General features: G+C 33.8%; 2 protein-coding genes and 1 non-coding gene across 3 annotated transcripts; 2 read left to right on the plus strand and 1 right to left on the minus strand.

Annotated features, from left to right (window-relative positions):
* The first annotated feature begins 2723 nt into the window (after positions 1 to 2723).
* On the plus strand, positions 2724 to 2797 carry Trnan-guu. The gene has a single exon. It is a non-coding gene; the product is annotated as a tRNA-Asn (tRNA).
* Positions 2798 to 7083: 4286 nt separating this feature from the next.
* Positions 7084 to 15112, plus strand: LOC123680371 (spermine oxidase-like). The gene is made up of 5 exons (XM_045618245.1): positions 7084 to 7239; positions 8963 to 9302; positions 12235 to 12820; positions 13146 to 13348; positions 14820 to 15112. Exons 1-5 carry the CDS (start codon positions 7152 to 7154, stop codon positions 15058 to 15060), a joined length of 1458 nt encoding a protein of 485 aa, XP_045474201.1. The 5' UTR covers positions 7084 to 7151; the 3' UTR covers positions 15061 to 15112.
* Positions 15113 to 17227: 2115 nt separating this feature from the next.
* Positions 17228 to 24098, minus strand: LOC123680366 (spermine oxidase-like). Its single transcript, XM_045618232.1, has 4 exons — positions 23580 to 24098; positions 19193 to 19781; positions 17671 to 17873; positions 17228 to 17565 (listed from the first exon to the last, which is right to left on the minus strand). The coding sequence occupies exons 1-4, from the start codon at positions 24026 to 24028 to the stop codon at positions 17319 to 17321; spliced, it is 1488 nt and encodes a 495-aa protein (XP_045474188.1). The 5' UTR covers positions 24029 to 24098; the 3' UTR covers positions 17228 to 17318.
* Between the last annotated feature and the right edge of the window lie 1312 nt (positions 24099 to 25410).

Raw genomic sequence — 25410 nt, forward strand, 5'->3', positions numbered from 1 at the left:
CACCGCTGTCACCAATTTGTCATGAACGGGTTGGTCAGCGAATGTTGACCACCGTTCACTTATCTCCGGTTGGGATGTTCTTTTAACCCCTGGAAGAGCGGCTTTCCAGAGGTCTCGGAGAATTAATAATTATGTAAGTTTACCAAAGATTTTATACGTCAGTCCGGCCTGTCGCTTCAATGGACAGGTCTTATTAGTTGAATTTTCTTCTCTAGGGACTGGATTAGTTTATTGGGTCAATGAAAATCGATTTAAATTTTAAATTAAATATAATAAAGAAAAATAAAAATAACCAAAGTTACAATATCCCTTGAAATGTTGACTCAACGGCCAAAATTTTATAAAACAAAAAATGTCTCAAATAATCTGTTATTCAAACAAACGAAACAATATATCAACTTTGAATTTGGGAGAATCGGGACTACTCAAATAAACTTATTTTCATTGAAAGAAAAAAACATTCACACATCAACAAATAAACTAAAAAGTAAAGAACCAAAAACTTGCCCTTATCCCACGATGCTAGGTGAGTATTTTAGGCCCTGCCTAAACCTAGTTTTAATTTTTCCAAACTGTTCACTCGAAACGTGTAATTCCTTATATAACACTTCACTCCCGATCCGCGAACTCCGATCTGACCTAATTTATTCCAAAGAGATTCTAAAAAAACAAATTCTAACTTTATCCCAAAAAATTCCTAGTTTTCTACTTCTGACCTAATTTAACCGTTCTTACTAAGAGACCCTAAGCGATACTGACTAACTCTTTTGACCTCCACAAAAAATCCTAACATCATACTTCTCTAAGACCGCCCCAACTACTCCTCATGATACCATGTCAATTAGATCATTGGTTAGAACATTTTTCATCTTTTTTCAATAAGAGTCCTTACCTCTACTTCAAACTAAATTTTTCTGTCGATCTCAGCAAGAAACATACTTCAATTCCGCCTAAGACCTTTTTGCTGCGTCATCTGAGAAAGACCCTGACGGTTTTTTCGCATGTATCGAACTCAGATAAGTCAAGATTATTATTATTTTTCTTATCCGTAAAAAATATATCGATTTCACCAACGCCGTGAGACGGTTACTAAGAAAAGCATTGATTGGAAAATAAAACATCCTTATGCTAAGATAAGATCAGTCTAAACAAGTCGCGATCACTCTTTTGAATTTAACGTATATTCTCTCTGCAAAATAATTTCTCATAATTTCGATAATTTTCAAATATCCGCTTTACTACAGGTTTATATACCCAGCTTTGCCGATTCAGAGAATGATGCTCCACGACGCCATGTTTCCTTCAAGTATAGAGTCACTATAACAAATACTAGATTATCAACATTTAGATTATAGTGAAGATAGATTTGAATTGAATTCCTGAATCAAATGAAGTTAATTATTGGAAGCCAAGTGAATTTTTCACCTACAAATACCTATCAAGACAAGAAGCTAATTTAGATCTCAAGACAAGACAAGAAATCATATGTTAATTCCAAGATATCTTGTCAAGAAAAAAAATCTTGGAATATCTTGACCAAAATGACGCCCAAACGTGTGAGCGTTATTTGTTTTACTAGGCAGCAGAGCATTAGATTGACTGCCGCGGCTAATATTGTTGATAGCCCAGCGTAGCGAGGCTAGTAATTCAGCCAAGGCAGTCAATAGTTAATCTACTTTGCTGCAGAGTTATATGCATATATAATTTTTTCTTCGATTGTTTATAATGATATATGTAGAATTTAGGATTTTGTATCTGCAAATCATTACAATTCCCACAATCTTTTAATTTGTCCTGTGTTGATAAATTATCGAAATTACGAAATTTGATAGAAATCACAAATTTTGGTAAGGCTGGTTGCTATGGAAATATGTATATGTGCATGATAATTAGGCAACTTATGAAATATCTTACATTTTTTTGGAAAAATATTGGATATATTTATATTATGGACAGTGATAGCGACTTAGAAGTACTTACTCCTCCAGAAAAAAGGAGGTTGCAAAAATATTGATTGTCAGAAAACATCGAATGTTTTATTCGCATTGAGAATAATCACTTTGCTGCCTAGGAAGGACAAGTAATATTCTGTTGATTGATATGTGTCTGCAAAATCAATATTTGCAGTCAATCGAAGGAAAAAATTATAAACCTGTCATGATTAAACTTTCATTTGTCCTAGATAGATCGGGGAAAATTTCACTGCACAGTCACAGTCTATGGGACAAAGCTCTGAAATTTTCATTTTGCAAAAATCAAATTCATCAATACCACCGAATTGATTTTTCCTTTAGTTATAGGTAAAATCCCAATCTGAAATCCAAGCAGTCTATTTCTTTATGATCATGATATTTGAAATACTGAAAATTGTAGATTTGTTCCTACCCTAATATGGTTTTTCATTTTCAAGTTCTGGTAAAGTTTCATATTATTTTTTCATCAATATACCAACATGCCAACATACCAACATGGTGGAGGCCATCGGTTCAGACTGTTTTATCAAACGCACCATATCGTTTGATGCCTTTCTCGACTTAAAATGCCAATCAATTCATGCCTCCACCGGCATGACGAATCTGTGGTTGAGTTCAATTATTTATTTAACGAAATTTTTTTATAAACTTATATTACCTACCTATCCAAGTGCTTACTTACAACATTCCAAAATTGGAAGCTATCACTTCAGTCTCGAAATAAAAAATCAATAACCATTAATTCATAGAGCCTCCGTGGCGCAATTGGCTAGCGCGTTCGGCTGTTAACCGAAAGGTTGGTGGTTCGAGCCCACCCGGGGGCGTTACATTTTTGAAAAAATAATAAATACATATTTCAGCACTCAACAATCGTATCCTTATTTGTATATCCGATAATGAATATTGATTCACTCAGTCTTAGGATTAGGAGCTATAAAATATAACAACTGAACAACAGGCACTGAAGCTGTGTTAGTAATAGTTGAATATAAGTTTCACTGATCTTATGAGTTATAAGGTATCCAGAAAACATGGTTGAGTGGTAACTTTGAGCGTGTGAAAATTTTTTTCCGAATTTTGTTAGCGGGATTCCAACAAAATGTATTTCCAGACTTCAAGATAGCACTATTGGAGCATGTTAACCTGTGGTGCTGAGCACTGTAAATTGCGTTAAACTCAATTGATTTATGATTAAATTCTCAAATTTAAAACAATAATATTTGAACCAATTTATATTCTATACTTATTTATTATTACATGCAGTCGAAGCAAGTTTTTTAGAGAATTTGTCATCTAAAACGTGTCTTATGTTGAAAATAAGGCACGTGAGAAGGATTTTTTACATATTCTCAAGTGACTTAGGAAACATAACAGATGAGTGCCTTACAATGTTTTATCCAACAAGTGAATGAAATGGTTTTTTATGAGATAATAATTAACACTTTTTGTGATCAAATCAAAGCTACTTGCGTTTCAGTACCCTATAAATGTCAGAATGACTTAACAGTTACTTTTTATACATTTTGGTCAAAGCAGGTTGTTTAGTTGTCATGAGTATGATACTTGTTAGCGAATGTTTGTGACCATCAGTTTTCCCCTCAGAAAAAAAAAAGCTTTCTGCACCGATGGAAATTACGTTCCTGAGGATTTCCTTACAGAAGAAGTAGAGATGTAAAAGTTCGAAATTGTTGAGTCTTCATCTTCTTAAGTTTAATTCGATGAAATTTTCTATTGTGTTAGTTTTTACATTTGCAAAAAATTAGCTCCATCGTCGCTATGGACCAAATACTCGATGCTTCGCTAGACTATTCACCTGTATTTCAAAATATCACAAACTGAAGAGCTTTTTGAAAAGCAAATCACGGGATATAAACCAAAGAATTCCAAGAGATTAGAACTGGGTACCTGAAATACAGAAGTTTTTGAACGAATCTCACGACGAAGAAGTATTTCCAGTCAACCCGATCAATTTGTGTAAAAAATGCATGACTTTAAGAACAAAGAATTCTTGTTCAAGCCGCTTTTTGGTTTTTGCAAAAATGGGAGGTGTACCCGCCAGTATGTGAGAATAAATACATTGTCAAGAATTGCAATGTTTTTGAAATACATTGTCAAGAATTGCAATGTTTTTGAAATTGGAGGAACCAGCACTTTACACCGGAAGTTCATAGTTCAGTGACTGTTTGATAAAAAATTGTTTGAGCAAAGTGTACCACTAATAGATAATGGATGGATGATGGCCAGAACGTTACAGTCAAAGGTGATCGGTATAGAGTCATGATTACTAACTTTTTCATTCCTGAATTGAACAACCATGATGTCCAGGAGCTATGGTTCCAACAAGACGGCGCAACATGTCACACAGCTCGAGCCACACTCGATTTATTGAAAGACACGTTTGGTGACCGCCTAATTTCACGTTTCGGACCTGTGAAATGGCCTCCAAGATCTTGTGATTTAACACCGCTAGACTACTTTCTGTGGAGCTATGTAAAGACATTGGTCTATGCGGATAAGCCACAAACCCTTGACCATTTGGAAGACAACATTCGCCGTGTTATTGCCGATATACGGCCACAAATGTTGGAAAAAGTCATCGAAAATTGGACGTCCAGATTGGACTACATCCGAGCCAGGCTTGACGGTCATATGCCAGAAATCATATTTAAAATATAATGCCACAAGATTATCTTGCGGATAAATGAAATTCACGTCAATCGAATGATCCATCGTTGTTTTATTGCAATTTAAAGTTCTATAGCTCTAAAAAAAACACCCTTTATATAATAATAAAGCCAAGGAACTACCGATTTATAGACACACAAGGGTTGCATTTGGTATCACTTATAGTCCATTTCCATTGGGAGCAGATATTATTTGAATTTTGGGCACTAACAAATCAGTTGAATGTAAACATTTAAAAAAATGTAGGGAAGCTTTTGAGTCGATAACTGGGTCCAAAGGGTGGACGAAGAAGAAAACTATATCAGTTCGTGAGTGCATCACAGAAGGTGATTGCTGATGCAAAGTTCGACCTGAGAGGATGGAAATATGCCATATTTGTTCCTGAAGTAAACTTCGCACAACTGAATGGGTATTGTATGGGAGCTGTTTTAGGAGACTAGGTTATCTTTTAAATTTGAAGTAATGTATGATCACATTGATATTGATATTATCGATATGGGTCTTTTGGTGCCGGCAGGATCGAGGGCGTAGATATGGAGGGATACTGGAGGTAATTACCTCTCTTAGACTTGCATAATATAAAATTTCAGAATTCTCGCCAAGTCAGAGAACGAAATTCTTTCCATAAATGAACCAATAATTATCTCACTTTTCATAGAAATCGACAGGGTAATGAAAAGTCGTACCCTTTTACGGTTTATGAGTTTATTATCGCTTCCAAGATAATAACTTTTATTGCACTACGAAGACATCTGAGTCCAAAACTTATTATTATTCTTCATCTAACCACTTTGTCGTCCCTTGTTTTGCTATATACTAGTTTCGCATTCGTCATCGGCATAATATACTTACCCTATGATTTCGGTTTTTTGTCACGCAATTTCAATAATACATTTAGGTATCGAAGACCTGAACAATGAAGAAACCTGTTACAAAGCAATATTTGCGGAAGTTGAATTGCTTCATTCAAAGGAGAATTTAAATCTAGAACTACTAAAATTGAAATCAGGTATTATTTCAGAAGAAGTATTTGCCAAATTATCGAATATTCCGAATGCAGTCGGGAAAATATTCGAGTATTTGGCAAGCACTCGGGATACTTATAACTACTGAATATCCAATATATCTGAAAGTTTACTAACTATATTTGATCTGTGTAATCTCTGAATGTGTGGTGAGCTCTGAGAAGAATTTTTCAATTGAAGAGGTTGAAAACTTGCATCAGATCGACAATGGGTCGGAAAAAATAGCAGGTTTGGCCTTATACATTTTATATTATATTTGGGGAGGATGTTGAGAATCTTCCTACATACGACGGTAGGGATCTAGTGTGTGACAGTTACTTTTAATTGATTGAAGTTAGTTGAGTTGTCAATTTTCGAAAAAGAAATACATGTCTTTTCTTTTCTACTCCTACTGCATTTTTGATAGATCAAAACACCGCGTAGGCGATATAGTTTCACACATTTAAATTCAAATTCAAAATGAGATCGAGGAAAAATCTTGTACTCCACAAAAACAATTAAAAGTATTTCTTGAAGAAAAATGTCCAAAAATCATTGAACGTCCTACCCAAGATTAACCTCAAAATTGAAATATGGCTCTCGAAATTGAATCATTTTTTTTGATATAGAGTTCAACTTCCTCTTTAGGGATTTGGTCATCTGGAAATGGAAAATATCAGAGCTGTTTTTATATAATTATGTTCAAGAATTAGGTACTTACTACTGATTCATTTTGATCATTTCATTATATGTAAGTAGCTATAAAAACTCTAATGTTTCGCTGTTTTAACTCTTTCATCTCTCGAGAATTTCCAATGTATGCATTCGTAACATTTTCAAAAGAGTTGAAATTTTTATGCTTCCGTTAATGTTTCAACTGGAAGATCCTTACCACTATCCAATCTCAATAACCATTTTACCTCATCCCAATAACATCGAACAAGTGAAACGCGATATATAAAAATACCGGTAATTTCCAGTGTGCGCATGTTCAACGTGTACCCTATATCTGACAAAGCTGAATTTCATTTGGAACCATCTATGGCTCGAACAGAATGTATACATACCAAATTTCATTAAAATCGGATCAAAATTGTAGAAGTTGCCTTATATGCGGACACAGATCGATAGACAAATCAAGAACCAAAGATATTCAGGATGGTCTGAAATGCATTTACGTGAAAATATCGAAATTGGAGACCAAATATTATTTCATCTTTACGGTATATTCACAATATATATCAATGAAATCAAATTTCATTGGAAATAAGTTATGAATTATAAAACCTAAGAAAGTTACTTGGAATTATCACTCCAAGTTAGAAGAATCCGCATCATTATTCAATAGTAAATGAATGATCTTCTTCTCACTACCATATCGACTGAGTTGAAGTTCAATTGATTATCATCCCAATTATCAGAGGTCAATACTTGATTGAACGCACGCGTCTGCATAATCGATATTATGAAACTATTGTACTGACCAAAAATGTTTGGATCGTGGTTATGCATTAGTGTTTGCCTTTTGGGCTACACTTCTGCCGAAAAGATTATTATTATTGGTGCTGGTGCTTCAGGTATGTAAATAATATTATCACATATTCAATTTGATTGATAATTCAATCTCAGAGTGCTTCGTTCAATATAATTTTGGTTGGTATAGAACTGATTTGAATGCCTTTTATATATGATTGTCGCTGATGAATCTATGGTGTCGTTCGGGGAAAAACACAACAAAAACACAAACAAAATTTTCAGTTGACATTGAAAAATGTGTAAAATCTAAAAATCGTTCAGCAATACGAGCATCGGGGTATGTGAAACTTTATTCGAAATCTATGGGGGCCATTTGCCCAAAATTAATAAAAATCGAATTTTCATAAATGAAAAAGATAACCACAAAAAACGAAACCATTATGGCTGAAAGTAAAAAAAAAAGATGGCTCGCTGAATAACTCAATGAACTTTATGTTCTCATAAGTAAGACGATAACCACTCCTAAAAAATTTTAAAGCCTCAGTGATCAATGAAGATTAGCCCCTTCAGCTGAAAAACTAGCAGAAAAACTATTCGAATATGTTCCCTGGTTCAAAAGTTATGATAATCTTACATTTGTAGTTTTTACCGCTGTCTACTTTGAAAACCCTTTATCTTGGGAAGCAGCGTTTACCAGAGTCTTTTGATCAGCTTTTCTTATTAAGGGCAAGAAGGGTCTACAAAAATAATACTAACATTTGAAATGTAACCAGTGACCATTTTTCATACATTCAGGTTCCTATGATACTTTGTATTTAGACCAAAGTTTTAACAAGGGAACAATGCCCAAAGATTTTGAAATCAAATTCTGAAGGTTGATTATCTACTTGCAAATATACGTACCCATATACAAATATTTTCGAGGGATCAATTATAACAATCTGGCTTTTTCCAGTCATCAGCAAATTGGTGTTGGGCTGTTTTCCAATACATATGGTCCTTTGAAATTTTCGAAACATGATTTTTCCAATTTGACAACCTAAAATTGATGAATTGGAACTATTAACCAATTATGTTTTGATTATACTTAACGTCAATCTGTTAATGAGATTTTTACTATCCGTTGCTTGAAAAGAAATTTTTTGTGCATTACTATTTGATTTTTTAGCATGAATTCACACATAGCACACTTTTGAACAATCTGGTCTTGAAAGCCTTCAACATTATACAGTATAAAGATTTTGCTCAGGTTTTCATGCTACCGAAGACGTTCGTTTTAGAGTCTATACAGGGTGATTCATCGCGATGTGGGTCCTCGTCGCCACCATTTTTTTTCATGAGAATCCCTTTAACTCATGAACCGTTTGGTTTTCACCAAAGGTATGGCATATAGCTAAAATTGCCATCAAAAAAGCTATCTAATGATGCAATAGTATATTGTGTCTGCCTTCTAAAATAAGGAAGTAGTAGTATGTTTCCGGTATAACCGGAAATTGTAGAGAGCTGAACATATTTTAGGGAGAAAGACAATTGTCTTAAACCCCAACATTCAAAATTTCAGCACCAAATTATGATTAGTTTTCCATAAACGTCTAATAAGCCCATCGCGCTTAACCACCCTTTATATAAATATTAAATTTATGTTTTCAAACTAGTTCAATTCTTTTTCCTCGGCAACCTCAGGAGCTGCTGTTGTAATTAACCCATTTCGGTTAATTACAACAGCAGCTCCTGAGGTTGCCGAGGAAAATGATATCGTCCCATTGATTGATCTATAAATTTTTCAAATTATCTGAAAAATTAATCTCACTTTATTTTTTCCAGGGATCGCTACAGCATCAACACTTCTAGAACACAATATCACAGACTTCATCATACTAGAAGCTGAAAATCGTATTGGAGGTCGCATTCACAGTTTCCACTTGGGAAATGCTATAATAGATTTGGGTGCTCAATACGTTCATGGCGAGAAGGGTAACATTGTTTACGACTTAGCAAAAGACTATGTGGTACATAGACCAGAAATAAACAATGTTACTGTCTACTTTTCTGGTAAAAGAAAAAATGGTGAAAATTTACAAAGTGTCAGTAAAGAATTGTATTACGACCTCATTCAATATGTTCACGATAAAGATTCATCTCTAGGGGAAGTGTATTTATCAAGGTAAGAATGAACTCAACTTGAGATTACACTATACAATTTTACAATCATTCCATTTGGCAAAAAAATGTTATTTCTGAAAAAATTTTAACTTAATACAGTATGTTGTAATCTCTAGCCTTATAACAGCGCGTATTCGGTTAGGCATTGTATGAATCAACCTTCTTATAGGTATAGTCCTGCACAAAGCTTTCCCAGTCAAATTGTTCCGACACAAATTCTATTGTGTTTAAGTCTCAACTAATTGCAGATCTTCTCAAAACGTGGATATTAACTTTCTCAAGGTTGTCACATACTATCCTGATAACGTGGCATCTTCTTGTTCGTGTTCTTGTAAAATATCCCTCATGTTGATACATATCGGCTGTACTTCTAGCTACTGCAACTATTCGTTTTTAGAGGTATTGTAATAAACTGGAGATCAAGTTCACTTATCTCCTGTTGAGATGTTATTTCAACCCCTGGAAAAGCGGCTTTCCAGAGGTTCCGTAGAATGAATAATTATATCAATTCACAAAGGTCTTATTGTGAGTTCGGCCAGCGCTTTAATGGGCGGGTCTTTCTAGTTGATTTTCTTTCTTTGGGACGAGATTAGATTTCAAGGTTAATTGGAGTCAATTATTTTTTTTTAATTGAATATAATAAAACAAAAACCAAAATCATATTAATCACAAAATTTGTGTCATTTTACTCAACGACCAAAAACTTCATGATACCTGCAAATTTCTCAAATAATCTAATACTCAAAAAAAAAAAGAACACAAAATTATTCATTTAACTTTGTATTGGTTTCTCAACAAAACAGAAAGAAAAGGAAACACCCAAAATATCGTTTACTTGCCCTTATCTCGCGGTGCTAGTTTAGTATATAGGCTCGGCCTAAACCTAGTTTTAATAAACTTCTTTTCAACTTTCCACACAAGACGTGTAATTCCTTTTTATTCACTTTAAACCTCTCTTTACACCCGAACCGCAAACTCCGAGCTAACATCTTCTATAATAACCAAAAACTGAAACTTTATTGAAAACCTCTTTTACTTTACTTCTTAACTAACTCGACCTTTCTTAGAGTCGAAACAATTCCTTTTTTTTATTTTTTGAATACGTGAAGTTCGTTAACTTCTCTCATCTGCTAATTTTCTTTACTATTTGACTCGACCTTATTAAAAGTTACTCTGATCCTCACTAGAAATTGTTTTTTCCCTCAGTCCGGTTTCGCTACCGACCGACGTATTAGTTCTGAACCTCAATCTGCGTCCCTAAGCGATACTGATTCTATTTTTCTAATCTATTTCTCATAGAGGGGCTTAGTTGAGGGCATTAATAGCAATTTCATGTTGTATACAAAATTTTTTTCAGAAAAATTATTCCGTTTAAGAATATTAGATCCTTATTTGCATTTTGGACCTTGAAAGACAAATTTGTATTTTGGACCTTGAAAGACAAATTTGTGAATAGTGTTAAGTTAACCACTCAATTTATGTGGCATTAATGATCCATATATTTGAAATCTGAGACAAATAAACTGCTGAAAGATCTACTTATGATTTATCAATAATTCGAACCTCTCATGCTGCTTAGAATTTGGTTCGACCTAATTTTGAAGGTTTTTCCAATTCTCGATTCATTATAGTATAGCAAATCCTATCGGAAGAATCTCTGATTTAAGCCTATAATTTCTTGGCCTTCTCTCACCTGAGTTTTGTGTTATGGGGAGGATCCTTTTCGAGTCATCCAGTCACTGAAAAAATGCTCTGATTACCATGATTACAATACAATGCATAAATTTACTCTCTGTATTCCAAAACATAGAACAGCTAGATTTCAGCACTCGCCAACATAATATGGCATCAGATTGTTCAATCATCTTCCGTTGGAGTGAAAGTACAGAAAATTAAAGAAAGATATTGCGGAATTATTACTGATAAATTGTTTTTATAGTGTCAGCGAATACTTGAATTTCGACTTGAATTAATTTTTTTTAGGAATTAGAATCTTTCGTTATCTTAATTTTCTGTTTGAGTTACTAATTTTTTTTTCCATTAATATATTATCGTGTGCATATATATTTTTTTAAAGTCTTCTATACAGTTTGTTACGTCTTAAAGAAAGGATAAAATATTATTAATATTATGGTGCATTGAAAATAACTTTTACCGCCTACTATTATTATCTGGAATACATCGACCTCAGATGTAAAAAGGTAAAATCGATTGGTCTGGATAGTACACCCATAAAGGTATATAGTATATCCAAAATCACTTGAACTAGTCTATAAAAACGCTTGGCCATAGATGTCCCTTTGAAGTGGATACCGCGATCCGCTAAATACCGGAGTTTATTTCAAAGCATTGTTAGGCAATACATTCACTGGCCCTAAAGGAATTTCTGGAAACTTGGAAAACCCTTGTATAATACTATACTTGATTCCCTTATGCCTGAGGATGTTTCTTACAGTTTGGGTAGGTATAGTTACACATCTTGTGTTTGAAAATTGACCATGAATAAATTATTATTATTATTATTAAATCTATGTCGGGCGGTAGCCAAGTCATTTTGCAGGTGTCTTTTGGAAAATAACGAGAACATTTGAGAAGAGCACTGAATGGGAGTTGAGAGCTTTTGAGCACTGCTTCGTTAATGCGCTCATTGAAGATCACAACACAGTTTAATAATATATGAGATAAGATTCATTACTCGATTTATTATGATACCATTCAACATAATTAGAAAACTCAATGCCTCAATGCTTTTTGGCAGTGGTCTAGTTTTCACATGATGATATCTTAGAGAAATCACCTGTTCTCATAAAAGTTTCATGATATCAAAAGTATTTTCATTATTCACAACAGAAATCATTGCATCCCATATATCTTTCATCGAGGCCACTTGGCCAATTGCAATTACAAAAAAAATGCATTTTCTCTATTTTCAGATACAATAGTACAATATTGGCCAAATATCAAAATGACACCGAAATGCTGAATTATGCAAAATGCTCGCTGAAAAATGTAGAAGGAGCAATATTGAGCTTGGAAGGGGCTTTTGATTGGTTTGACATCAGTGCTACTTCGACATTCTATGATGCGGATGGGGATCAGACTCTATCTTGGAATGGTTTAGGATACAAGACCATCTTCGATATACTTTTGAAGAATTTCCCGAACAAAACAGGTTACAACATAGATAACAAAATCCTTTTCAACCGAACTGTTTCTAAAGTAATATTAAAAGGTAATTCTGTCAATGTTAAGTGTGTAGATGGTTCCGAATACTCGAGTGACCATGTCGTTTTCACTCCTTCCCTTGGAGTCCTCAAACACAACTACAAATCACTTTTTGAGCCCAAACTAAGTGATGACAAAGTGAGTGCTATTGAGAATTTGGGATTCGATGGAATAATGAAGATCCTAATAGAATTTCCCCGAGCTTGGTGGCATGGAAATGAAAATTTTTTGTTTGTATGGAATGAAAAGGATGTTGAGGATTTGAAGAAGGATATTCGTTATGGACCCATGACAGTAAGGGATCCATACAGATTTCTTAAAAACACATTTCGAGATCCTTACTAACGATATAAGCTAAATAGTTTCTTTTATCTGTTGTAGGATCTGTTAAATTCTTGTCTTGAATCTAATGAAGAAAAAACTTCATTTCAATAGTAAAAAATAGCATTTCCATTGAAGACCAGTTTTCAAAATTTGAAAATCACAGATATTTGTACATGATAGCCGGGCATGAGCAATAAAAAGTCTTGCTATGAACATTATGCTGAATCAATACCTATCTTATGAATAGATATAGCAAATTTATCTAATTGAAATAATTGGAATAATTTTTTTCTAGGATAAAGATCATTGGTTGAGTTGGTTCAGTTACATGGGTCTAGCACCGAAAAATCCCCTTGTTATGATAGGTTGGTACAGCGGTCCATTCGTTAAGGAAGTCGAAAAACTCAGCGAGAAAGAAATGGAATCAGCAGTATTATATACATTGCAGAAACATCTCAGTAGAGATTACAACATCACAAAGCCGAAAACCGTTATTCAGTAAGTACGAAATCCAACAGAATGACACTAGAAACCCACTTGATTTCCAGCCCAATTGACAGATCTTTCAAATTATCTGGAATTTTTCTTTTGCATCCTAAATATTCAGAATTTACATTCAGAAAACAACCATTATTATTAGATCTCACAAAGGAAATACACATTTTGACGAGACTTACGATGTGCGCCCTCTTCCAGGGGTTTGGTGTTAGTACCGAGATCGTTGGTGGACTCATCAGTTAGGCAATCCAGCAATCTCTGCCTAAGAAACACCCTCTCACACCATCGTGAGAGGTGACCCTGTTGGGGTCAGGGTCAGGGCCGAAGTAGTGTGGCGCGAACAGCCTTAGCGCCATCTGTGAGCAGACAGAGTCACTACACATGAATGAATTTTCGTTTTCGTGCAATTATTTGATTTGGAATTCGTGATTTTCTATTCTGTCTTTGTGGGGTGATAGGTATTAAAATATATATTATCATTATATACTGGCTGTCCCAGAAGCCCTTGCCGAGCCAGAATCTGGTAACGAGCGAATTCATAATATTCATCTGAAAAAATTTGAAAAGCACTAAGTCGTGTATTTTTCAAATTATATTGCAATTTTTTATTCGAGAAAATGAACAACCTTTGCTGATTTTTGAATTCCTGTTGCTACAAATTCTAAGTAAACCTAAATAGTGCTTCTTTAACCTATAACCGCTTCAGCTTGGAGGAAAATGTCATTTTTTACCAAACCAAGTATTCAACATTGAAAGTTGACGCATTCAATAAGAATTCTATTATAGTATAACACTTACATTAGGCTCACAGCTCACATTTCAATACCTCTCGAATATAGCAGACATGGCTACGGCATTTCTGCAGTTTTCGAGCAGTTGATACTGCCTTCTTCAGGGCCATTTTGAATCAGCTGACTTTCAAGGACAGGGGTTGCCCCTGCATAAACTCTACTACTTTGTCTAGGGTCACTTACAGGTCGTGGCTTTTCTTAGGCTTTACTAATCTCACCGACTCTATAGTTTTTGACGGAACACTCGTGTCAAGCATTTTTTTCAATGTTTAGATCAGATATTCTGCTCTCCAACTCATTGATTATCTTCATGAGCATGCATAAGCATCGGAAATATGTTTTTTTTTTCGTGGAAATATGAACATTTTATCATTCAATTCCTTCTAAGAATAGGAATGGTTGTTTTTCGCTCTAATTTCCATGGAAATATGACCATTATTTGAATAGCGTCACCTACGGAAGAAAAGGGGAATATCAGCAATGCCAGTCGACACACCAGAATTATCAGATATCCTTATTTTGCCGCAGATTAACATCAGATGCATGTCTGAGCATTTCAGAAGTTTTATTTAATAGCTATCACTTCTACAAATATTTTTCAGCTTGCTTACACTTTTCATCTTTGGAAACTTTTACTAGTAATTTCTGTGAACTTTGTTCAACTCCAAAATTTTTTTCAGTTCAAAATGGTGCACAAATCCCCACTTCCGTGGTACATATTCATACGAAACAGTGAAATTGAGGAAAAGAAATATTACTTCAGCACATGAGGCTCTTCTCGAACCAGTGAGAGGACTGGATGGTAAACCTAGAATTCTTTTTGCTGGAGAAGCTACAAATCCTGAAAGATTTTCAACTGTGGACGGAGCTGTTGAAACTGGGTTCAGAGAAGGGTACAGATTAGTAAATATATTGAAGTGAAAACAGTTATTTCAAAATTTTGTGAAAACCAATAAAAATTATATCTATCAAATGCCCCCTTTGTTCGAACGGATCGCTCTATCATTTCCCCACAATCACTCCAAATTTCAAGGTATGACTTATAGATGTCCAGATCGTCCTCAAATTCGATTCTGTTCGTCCATATCATGATATCGATAACCATTCGGATCTCACATTCCACGGTTAAGTTCGTTAATGGGCAAAATCTGACTAAGGTTCCTTGTATATGAGCTCAAAACCTTCGGAGTTGGAATCTTTATAAAAAATATAAAGCTCCGTGCAAATTTTTCAGCTGATCCATTATCAGGACCATAGAAACTTTAATGAGAATATTTGGACAAAAACAGTGTATACCCAATATTTCCATAATTACATTATAATCGGATTGAAATTTCGCATGTATATAAAGAATAACCTTCTTAAGGCCTCCTTCTGAATTTTGTATTAATAGCTTAAAGAACCATAGAAAATTAGTGAAAAATTATAAGAATATCATTCAATCAAAATCAAGTCATAATACGTAGTAATACCGATTACAAGCTTCCTGCGAAATTTTGAGCATAGAAAATAATTGATAGAGGGAGCATATGTCATTTTCAGTGAGTAAATTTTGTCCCCAACATGAACTATCAAATTTGACATGAAGTGCGCGGAAATGAAAACATATCAGTGTTCAGTGATACGATATTTCACTCAATTCGCCAGTTTCTGCACAAAGAACGGACTTATTATTTCCGATAGTGAATCAACGTTTCAAATCAATTCAAAATATATTGAGATGAATACCTAAATATATCAAAAATTCAGAAAACAAACTTCAAGCGCTACTTGAACCCTATACCTAAAATGAATACTACAAGAGTTATCGAAAAAGGACTTCAAATGAGGAAAAACCGCAAATTCTAACTGAGAGGAGTAGCCTGTGACATCCGGAAAGAAACTAGAATTCGATGTTTCGATAACTTAATTCGACATTTCATGAATTGTAATCAATTAGTCGTAATTGAAAATTTTATTGATTTATGGATTACACAACAATCGTAACGAACATAAATTACAATTCATGAGAGGTCAAATTTAGTTATGGGAACATAGAATTTTAGTTTGTGTGTTTTCCGGAAGTCACAGACTACTCCACACAGTTAAAATTTGCGGTTTTTCCTCATTTGAAGTTCTTTCTCGATGAAGTTTTCATTTTAGGTATGGGCTTTGTTTAAGTAACCTCATTCTTTTTATACGTAGAATTGACTGAAATAATAAAAAATATAGGTCCTTATTTGAAAATCTTGAGTTTTGATGAATTTGATTTGTCCGAGTTCATCATGACCTTCTGATAAACACACTGTACATTCCTGGTCTGAACCAGAAACAGTCCCATAATACTACGTATTTGCAGAATTGAAAATAAAATAATTTTTTCGAAAACAACTTTTTCTGCAGAAATATTCTAAAAAATGCGCCACCATTTTTGCATAAGAATCCCATCAACTCATGAACCGTTGAGTTTATACCCAAGATATGGCATATAGAATTATCATCAAAAAAGCTATACTATGCCATTTGAAATGAGGAAGTAGTAGCATAGTATACCTTACACTATGGTAGTAGTCTATTTCCGGTATAACCGGAAGTTGTAGAAATCTATAAATATTTTTGGGAGAAAGATCATTGTCTCAAACACTGGCATGCAAATTTTCAGCACAAAATTACGATTAGTTTTCCAAAAACGTCTGATAGGCCATTGCGGTGAATCACCCTTTATAATAAACGGATTCAGTACTTACCCGAATCTATTATTTCACCCGAAGAACAGACTTACATAATGTTAAGCGGTGGCGGAGGAATGTAAAATGAATATTCGACATCTTATGGTGTTTCAAGCGATAAGTGAAAAAATTCATTTAGAATTTTTTTGTGTATACTTCTATATTACGGAATTTTGAAAATTACGGGCCTCTTAAAATCACAGGCCCGAGGAAAACCACCCCTGTCCCCCTCCATCTCGACGGTCCTGGCTCAGATTTTATGTCGTGAAACAACTGACACTTCACCTCAAAATCTTCAATAGTGTAGATAAAAAACTTGTTGCTATTAAAACTATTATCTCTATAGATAAATGTGTTATGTATCTAAGTATATTCTCAAATGTTATTAATCTTGTTTACTAGTTATATTTATAAAAAGTCCTATAGATAAACAGTCGTATGTAATCTCTAGAAATAATTTCTTCTTAGTCTTTATTTTATTTTGTTAAGATGTTCCACCAGTTGATCAGCTGCTCTATAACCTGATTCGACAGCACCATGGACTGTGCCGAAATGAGTTTCATGGGTATGTTCCCCAGCAAATAATACTGTCGGTATATTGTCCTTGTTGAACAATGGCTCAGCTAAATCTTTTTGCACTTGGGTTTTTCTATTTCCCGAAGCAAGGGTTTCATAGGAAGTTACTCCTCGGAAATTAGAATTGGAATGCCAGTTGGATCTGAAAATATAATGAAAAATTTACTAAAGGACAATGGACAATTTTGATATTATCGCAACCAATTTTTTTTTCGAGTAACTACTATTGAATAATTGCAATACTCACGGTATTACTATAAGAGGATCGGTGACATTGAAATTTTTCCCCAAAAATTTCTTTATAACAATATTCATTCCTTTCTTGAGAACTTCAGGGTCCAACTTTTCAATTTCTGGAACTAGAGGTCCTGTGAACCAACCAATGAGAGTATTTGGCAGACCAGAAACAGTAAAGAGTCCGTAAAACGAGTTCAGCCAAGATTTGCCATCCTGGAAAAGAAAGACGATTAGGAACTCATCCACATATATTGAGAAAAACATCAGGAAATACTTAATTTAATACAAAATGACACTTGACATATTTGATCTACAATTCTATTTCGAGGTATTTTTTTATTTGTGTTTATATTGAACCTTGTAAGGAACGAAGACTATGACTTCTGACTCTAGGTATTTGAAAGATCCAAATATTTTTCATAATATAGATAAATATTTCAAAGATTTTTCTCTTTTTCTGGACTCGTCTAAATCTTTAATTGACAACGTTTTGTTTCCATATGTATATTTCTTTTTTTTATTTGATCTTCTCACTTAGATGAAATATTCACCATTACTTTTTCTTCCTTGAATTCTTGGTAATATATTTATATGAGTTGGTTACGAGTTACGAGTGAATTTAAACCGAAAATTTCTGAGGTCAAAGGAAACACTTTTTTCTCTTACCATTTTTTCCGATTCGGCTCAGTTGAAAAGATACCGGCTGTTAAAAATCCATAAAAAAATTCAATTTTTATTTATATCTTGCAGAGAAATGTTTTTCGAAATATAATTTCTTATTCATGTAATATGTGATGAATCTTTTCCGAATATTCCATCAAAGTCCGGAAAATCGAACCGAAAAAAATAGTAAAGGTTTCTTTTGACCTCAAGAATCTTCGGTTGAAATATATGTACAAGTTGAAGACTCTCCCTATATATTTTTGGATCATTTCGAAAATGGATATTCAAATAATTTAACAGATCACTACCTAAAAAGGTATGCTAACTTTGAATTAAAAGCAAATTCACATTATAGTAAATTCCAATTAAAAATAACTGGAAAATCTCAATGACCACATATTGAAAAAAAACCGTAGAAACTTTTTTGGTCTAACAATGTTAGGGTAAAGATAATGTAAGTGAGTAATCATCTTGAAATGAGTGTTTAATCAAATTGTTTCCACAATAATACGGTTGCCATATAATAGAAAAATAAATTAAATTTCAATTAGCTTGTCATACCGACCTTTTCTATCATGTTAAAATTGTTGGTCATGAAATGAGAACAGAATGAAATATTGTTATTGCAGTTGTAGTATAAATATGCTGCTCTTCAAAAGTCAGGAAACTCTGAATTTTTTGAACAACACACGTATATAATGTTCTGAAATGTGCGTATGTAACAAATTACATAAAACACATAGGCAGTGTTTGATTTTTCCTTACTTTCCTATGCTACTTAAAACAATGATTTCAAAAGATTAAATATATATCGTCTTAAGTTCACTAACTTTTGAAAAGCAGTATATGTACCTATTATATAATCTTACTTTTTGGGGTCCCTCTTTGAATTCTTCGCTGATTTTCTTTTTTTCTTCTTCACTATAAACAAAGTTGAATTCCTGCACATCATCACTCCACCACTTTTGAGCAAATTGAAGCACAACCTTCATAGTAGAGTCAAAACCTATACTCTCGAGCGCGTCAATTTTGTTAGCTGGTAATTTGGGAACAAACATCTTTTCATTTTTTTCTTTTAATACACCAACAGATGGCGTGAAAATAATGTGATCTGCTTCGTATTTTTGTCCTTCTTTGGTCATTAATTTGACTTTTCCTTCGTTGGCCCAATCTATTGTTTCAACGGTACTATAATAATACATTGGGAACAATCTCAATCTATGTTCGTCGCCAAATTTCCTCATTAGCAAATCTAGAAAATGCTTGAAACCTTTACCATCCCAATTCATTTCTTGGTCTCCCTTGCACAGTTTGAAGTGATCGTTGAGAAGTAATTTATTCCAATCGAAAGCAGCAATACGACGAAGAAATGCATTTTCACAGGTACCAATGAATTCTACAGCCTGTTTGGATTTCAGTGGCTCACTCGAATATTTTTTCACCACAGCTTCATTGTATCTGAAAAGTGGAATTCATTCAATTGAATACTTCATTGAAATGATTAAATATAATAATGAGAAAAATAATAAGCAGAATAAAATTTTCACAATGCCTTCAAATGCAAGAATGAAGTGAGTTGAACTACATTTTGTTGAAATGGATTAGATTCAATGTGACATGAATAGTTACTTCGGTTTCTAGTTATTCGAGTTTCCTCCTTCCAGAAAAGTGAATACCAAATACTCAGTTCAAAAATTATATTACAAGTTCTTGGTAATCCTTCAATGACAGGAATTATAGCTCAATAATTATATTCAACTTTTTATACTCACAGGCTTGGAGTTATTCCAAGTATAGAAGAACGTTTCGTGTGATGAAATGTCATATGACCATATCATACCGAGAATCATAATAATTATAATAGGTACCAAGGACATTTAAATCCAATTTAAACACAATAAGAAGTGATATTTTCGAAAGCAACTCAAGGTTCTCAGAAGAAGTTGAAAATAACATACAATGGTTGCTCAGCAAGTTTTGCTACTAAACAATTTTTTTTTGTTATATTGGTACACCCTTTCTATGGGTGTGAGTGAAGTTCCATTCCTGTCGGCCTATTCATTATTTGTTTACAAGCCATTAAGTATTTGTCACAGTATTTTTTGGCATTGGAAAAGTCAAGTATTTTGCAGTGATTGAATTTTTATTTTTGGATGGTTTAAAACCGGAGGAAATTTATGAACGAATGTTGAAAGTGTAAGAACACATGGCCTTAGTACAGTAGAAAGATGGGTTTTTGAAACATGGTCGTACATGCCTCGAAGACGATCCACATAAAGGACGTCCAAAAACAGCAAAAAATAAAGAATAGAGGAAATGCGGACATATGCGGACATAATTAACATTTACATTTTTTCAAAAGTGGGGCCGTATAGCTCGGGGTTTCACAGTGATTCAGTTTCTGCTAGTGATGATGGCAATCCTGCGAAGAAATTGGCATCCTACTGTCTATTTTACTGGTCCAATAGCTACAAATGTGTTTACATCGGTTGAATTTTGTTTGTTCACTTAGTTTCTGAATTGATTCTGGAGAGTGTCATTACGATATTCGTTTTTTTTTAATGTATTCTTGTTGGTAATGTTATGACTTAATAATATGTATAAGTTTTAAAATGGATATTAGTTTTGTTTTGAAATTATGCTTCAATATCATAAAAAGTATGTATCGGATAAAATGACATAATATCCTGATGGACAAAACAACATAGTATGTCATTTTGTCCGATACATGTCAAGAAAATATGTTTTTGAAAATAATATGGAATTTTGTTGACTGATTTTCTCGTGGAGCTCATTTTCATGTTGTTATGAACTCATTTTGCACGTACCATACGGAATATAACGTGAAATTGTGGTATGTATCTTGTAAAAAATACGATATCCTTTCCTAATGAAATTCTTTTACCACTTCTTCAGTGACAAAGCATTAGAAAGCCAGAAGCTCGCAAATGCACGTTAACGCCTTATTTTGACAGAACCAAGGCTAAATCGGCTGCGACCATTCCACCCAAGAAGAAGAAACAAGAAATTAATGAAACATTATTCAATGATAAAAAAACCCTGTGGTAAAAAAAACAAGGCCATTGAATAATAAATGAGGTCGTTGACGATGAAGAATTCGACACTAAACCATTTCAAATTAACAATAAAAATGAAGATGTCGATGACTGCCCCTGCATTTATTGCAATGACGTTTTTTTTCGTTTCATGCCTGGTGAGCAGTGGCTGCATTGCATTTTCACTGGGCTTATACATCGTATGCTACTATCTCGAGAACCAAAACCTTCATATTTTCGAACTTTGCATTCAAATATTATGTTTGTCATTATGTCTTTTACTAGTATTTCATTTTGTCCTTAGTATACGGACAAAATGGATTTTGTTAGAAGTCGAAATAATTTCTTATATCTTTTATTTTTGTAGTTTAATTCAATTTTCAGCTTATAATACTCAAAAACAATTAACCAAAGTTAGTATTCAGCACCAAAATGGGAGTATTATTGCAATAACTAAGAATATATGATTGAAAAACAAAACAGTATGTCATTTTGTCCGCATTTCCCCTATCGTATTGGAAAATCGTCAAGTGAAAGAAAGAGATTCAATCGAAGCTCAAGGCATCTCATTGGTCATTGTAAACTGATTTGATTGAAGTATTGAGTTTCAAAAATCTGTGTGCAAAATGGGAGCAGCATTCGCTAACAATGGAACAAAAACACATTCGAATGCGACATCCTCGGCTACATTTAGAGCGTTTTTGAAAGGATGAGGTGGATTTTGTTTCTCGAATCATGATTATGGATGAGACTCTGGTCCATCAACATGATCCCGAATAAAAACAAGAGGCTAAAGAGTAGTGTGAGCCTGGTTCTTCGGCTCCGAAACGAATTCTTATCCAGACATCTGCCAAGAAGGTGTAGTCATCAGTTTTTTGGGATGCGAATGAAATTTTCTGTGAATAACTTTAAAACTAATGAAACATTGAATTCTTAATATGATTGTAACCTTTTGAAGCAGCTGAAGGAAAAAATACGTGAAAAATATTCCGTTTTGCAGAAGAAAACATTTTTTTCATCAAGACCAAACACCGTGCCACAAGAGCACATTGACAATGGCTAAAATTCATGAATTAAAGTTCAAATTGTTAAACCATCCACCGTATTCACCAGATTTGGCCCTTAGTGACTTCCATCAGTTTTCAAACCTTAACAAATTCATGCGTGGAAAGCGTTTTTCATCAAATGATAAGGTCATAATAGTTGCAGAAGCGAATTTTGCAAATCTTCCTGATTCTCACTTTAGGAATGGGTATCCCATTGTAGAAAAAACAATCATTCAACCATTAATCGAAATGACGATATCCCATTAGTTGATAAATTTTTCATGTTTCGTGTTTCATATTCAGATTAAAACAATATGTTCTCATCTTGTCCCTAAATTGGGGCGCATCGCCTGGAGGTATCTGTTAATTTCAAAACTGCAGGTGCAAATTTTGAATTTGGATGTAGAATGACAATTCAAAGCCCCATCCAAAATGTCGTGTTTATGGCCTATCCAAAACAATAAAAAATTTTAGAAGATTTTCGAAAAAAATTTACCGAATATTTCCAAGACAACCAAACCGTTGAAATTGAAATTTTGGATGTCCAGATGAAACAACAATTTCAAGTTATTTGCAAAATTGAAATTTTGAATGTCCGGATGAAACACCAAGTTGTTCACATGATGGTTTAATGGGGATAGTAGACTAAATTAGCACCACATAATATAAGATGAATAGTTCTAAGAACATTAAAAGTGATAATCACCATCATCCTTGAAATAGCGTGAAGAAGAAAAACTTAACGCTAAATGTGACTCAATTTTTGGTTAGATCAATCGAATATAGGATTTCACGAATCTTGAAGAAAAATATTGGAAATTTGAAAAGGTATACTGTTCTTTGTGAATTATTCAATTTTACTTGAGTTTTGAGAAGATGAGGACAAAAAAAATGAGGAAAACTATGATGTGAAGTCAGAAATTTATGAGCGCTCGTGACTCATACATCAATTGCACCCTTACGGAACACAGAACTGCGTTTTTCCCTTAATTATACGTTCAGTTTTATTTTCTACAGTTTCAATTTCATGAAACTTGGAGCAAATTCGGGTTATTTACTACGAATATTTTTATATATTTTTTTTAATTGAATGAGTTTTAACTATATTGTTTTGTTGTGTTGAATTTTAATGAATAAATAATATTTCGACTCACTTTTCATTGAAGGCAGCACCTACAGAAATAGGAGATTTTCCCTCATATTCCTTCTTCAGATTGTCCTTGAAAGAAGTAACATCAGCAGTAAGTTTGGCATCAACAAGAGATCCATCTGAATAATAACTGTGCGATCTCTTAGTTTCATCAGAATGCTTCAGATGTTCTTTGGCAAATTCATAAACAACATTTCCTTCTTCTCCCCCAACATATTCACCTCCCAAATCGACATGACCACCTTCATCACCATCCAACAAGAACACACTATGAATACGACCACCAAGTCGCTCTTCAGCTTCCAAAATTATAAAGTCCGTAACATTTTTTTCTATGAGCCTCGTAGCGGCAGCTATGCCCGATGCCCCTGCTCCAACAATTATAATTTTTTGCGGAGTTACTTGTGAATATAGACACGATAAGAGGAGTAGAATTATCGGATACTTGTGCATGTTCGTAAGGACTTATCACTAGCTGATGTAAATATAAATTCGTTCGTAGTCAATTCCGAACAAAGTGAATTGTTTTGAATTGATGGGTTTATTTATACAACAAGATTATAGGCAGAAGTGGGGTGTGGACAACTTCGGCTATGAGATTCAGAGGCGTGGAGTGAAGAACACCTACTCTTGGATTATTATTAATTTTTTTATGTTATTCGCGTTTTTCCCAGAGCACATAACTTAAACCTTAAGGTTTTCGGAAAGTTCACCTCTTACGAAATTACTATTTGAAATGAGCTTGATAATGATGTATGGTTTTCGGATAATTCAACGTCTATACAGGGTCTTTCACGAGGAAACTCACCCATATTTATACGGGAAACTACTGAACGTATTTTCATGAAATTCAGCACTTATAAGTATTTCGCGATGCTGATGAAATCTAAAATATTTTCAAGGCATGAGCACCTCCGGTTTTTCCGGAAATGACGTCAACTTCCGTTTTTCAAATTAGAACACCATTTTTTTATTGCAGAAATAGATTCCTTAGAAAATTTCAAGTTATTTTGATGGAACATTTTTCAGTTTTGGTTGGAAAATTCTCTCTGAGCGGGAAAATTCGAAAAAAAAATCGAAAATAGAGCTCCGCTGAAACAAGAATAACTTCGAGGTTTTTGGATGGAAAATTTTCATTTTTGGGATTTTTCAAGATGTAAGATTGATGTATCCACTTTAAAAATCGAAATCGCGATTCATGATACAGGGGGTGAAAAAATCGCTTTCAAAGTTAGGGATGCCAAAAAGATGAAATTTTCAGGAAAATTTCATCTTTTCAGAAATAGCTGAAAATTCAAGACGAAAAACAGTTTTTTGTGAATAACTCAGAAAATATCCATTTTAGGGCAAAGGTGTGATGCATACACTCACATTATTTTTTAACGTAGATTCAATATCTGCCATAAAAAAATGGGGTTCTAATTTGAAAAAATTGATTTTTCACGATTTTGTCATCCCTAACTTTGAAAGCGGTTTTTTCACCCCCTGTATCATGAATCGCGATTTCGATTTTTAAAGTGGATACATCAATCTTACATCTTGAAAAATCCCAAAAATGAAAATTTTCCATCCAAAAACCTCGAAGTTATTCTTGTTTCAGCGGAGCTCTATTTTCGATTTTTTTTTCGAATTTTCCCGCTCAGAGAGAATTTTCCAACCAAAACTGAAAAATGTTACATCAAAATAACTTGAAATTTTCTAAGGAATCTGTTTCTGCAATAAAAAAATGGTGTTCTAATTTGAAAAACGGAAGTTGACGTCATTTCCGGAAAAACCGGAGGTGCTCATGCCTTGAAAATATTTTAGATTTCATCAGCATCGCGAAATACTTATAA

The sequence above is a fragment of the Harmonia axyridis genome, chromosome 1 (genome assembly GCF_914767665.1).
Source record: "Harmonia axyridis chromosome 1, icHarAxyr1.1, whole genome shotgun sequence".
Classification (NCBI taxonomy): domain Eukaryota; kingdom Metazoa; phylum Arthropoda; class Insecta; order Coleoptera; family Coccinellidae; genus Harmonia; species Harmonia axyridis.

Excerpts from the sequence above, each read along its gene's own strand:
- LOC123680366 (XM_045618232.1), bottom strand. The coding sequence starts at position 24,028 with ATGCACAAGTATCCGATAATTCTACTCCTCTTATCGTGTCTATATTCA. Across the intron at positions 17,874-19,192 it reads TCAAAGAGGGACCCCAAAAA|GATGGCAAATCTTGGCTGAA; the intron begins GTAAGATTATAT and ends TTTCTTTTCCAG. Across the intron at positions 17,566-17,670 it reads GATCCTCTTATAGTAATACC|ATCCAACTGGCATTCCAATT; the intron begins GTGAGTATTGCA and ends TTATATTTTCAG.
- LOC123680371 (XM_045618245.1), top strand. The coding sequence starts at position 7,152 with ATGTTTGGATCGTGGTTATGCATTAGTGTTTGCCTTTTGGGCTACACT. Across the intron at positions 9,303-12,234 it reads GGGGAAGTGTATTTATCAAG|ATACAATAGTACAATATTGG; the intron begins GTAAGAATGAAC and ends CTCTATTTTCAG. Across the intron at positions 13,349-14,819 it reads AAGCCGAAAACCGTTATTCA|TTCAAAATGGTGCACAAATC; the intron begins GTAAGTACGAAA and ends AATTTTTTTCAG.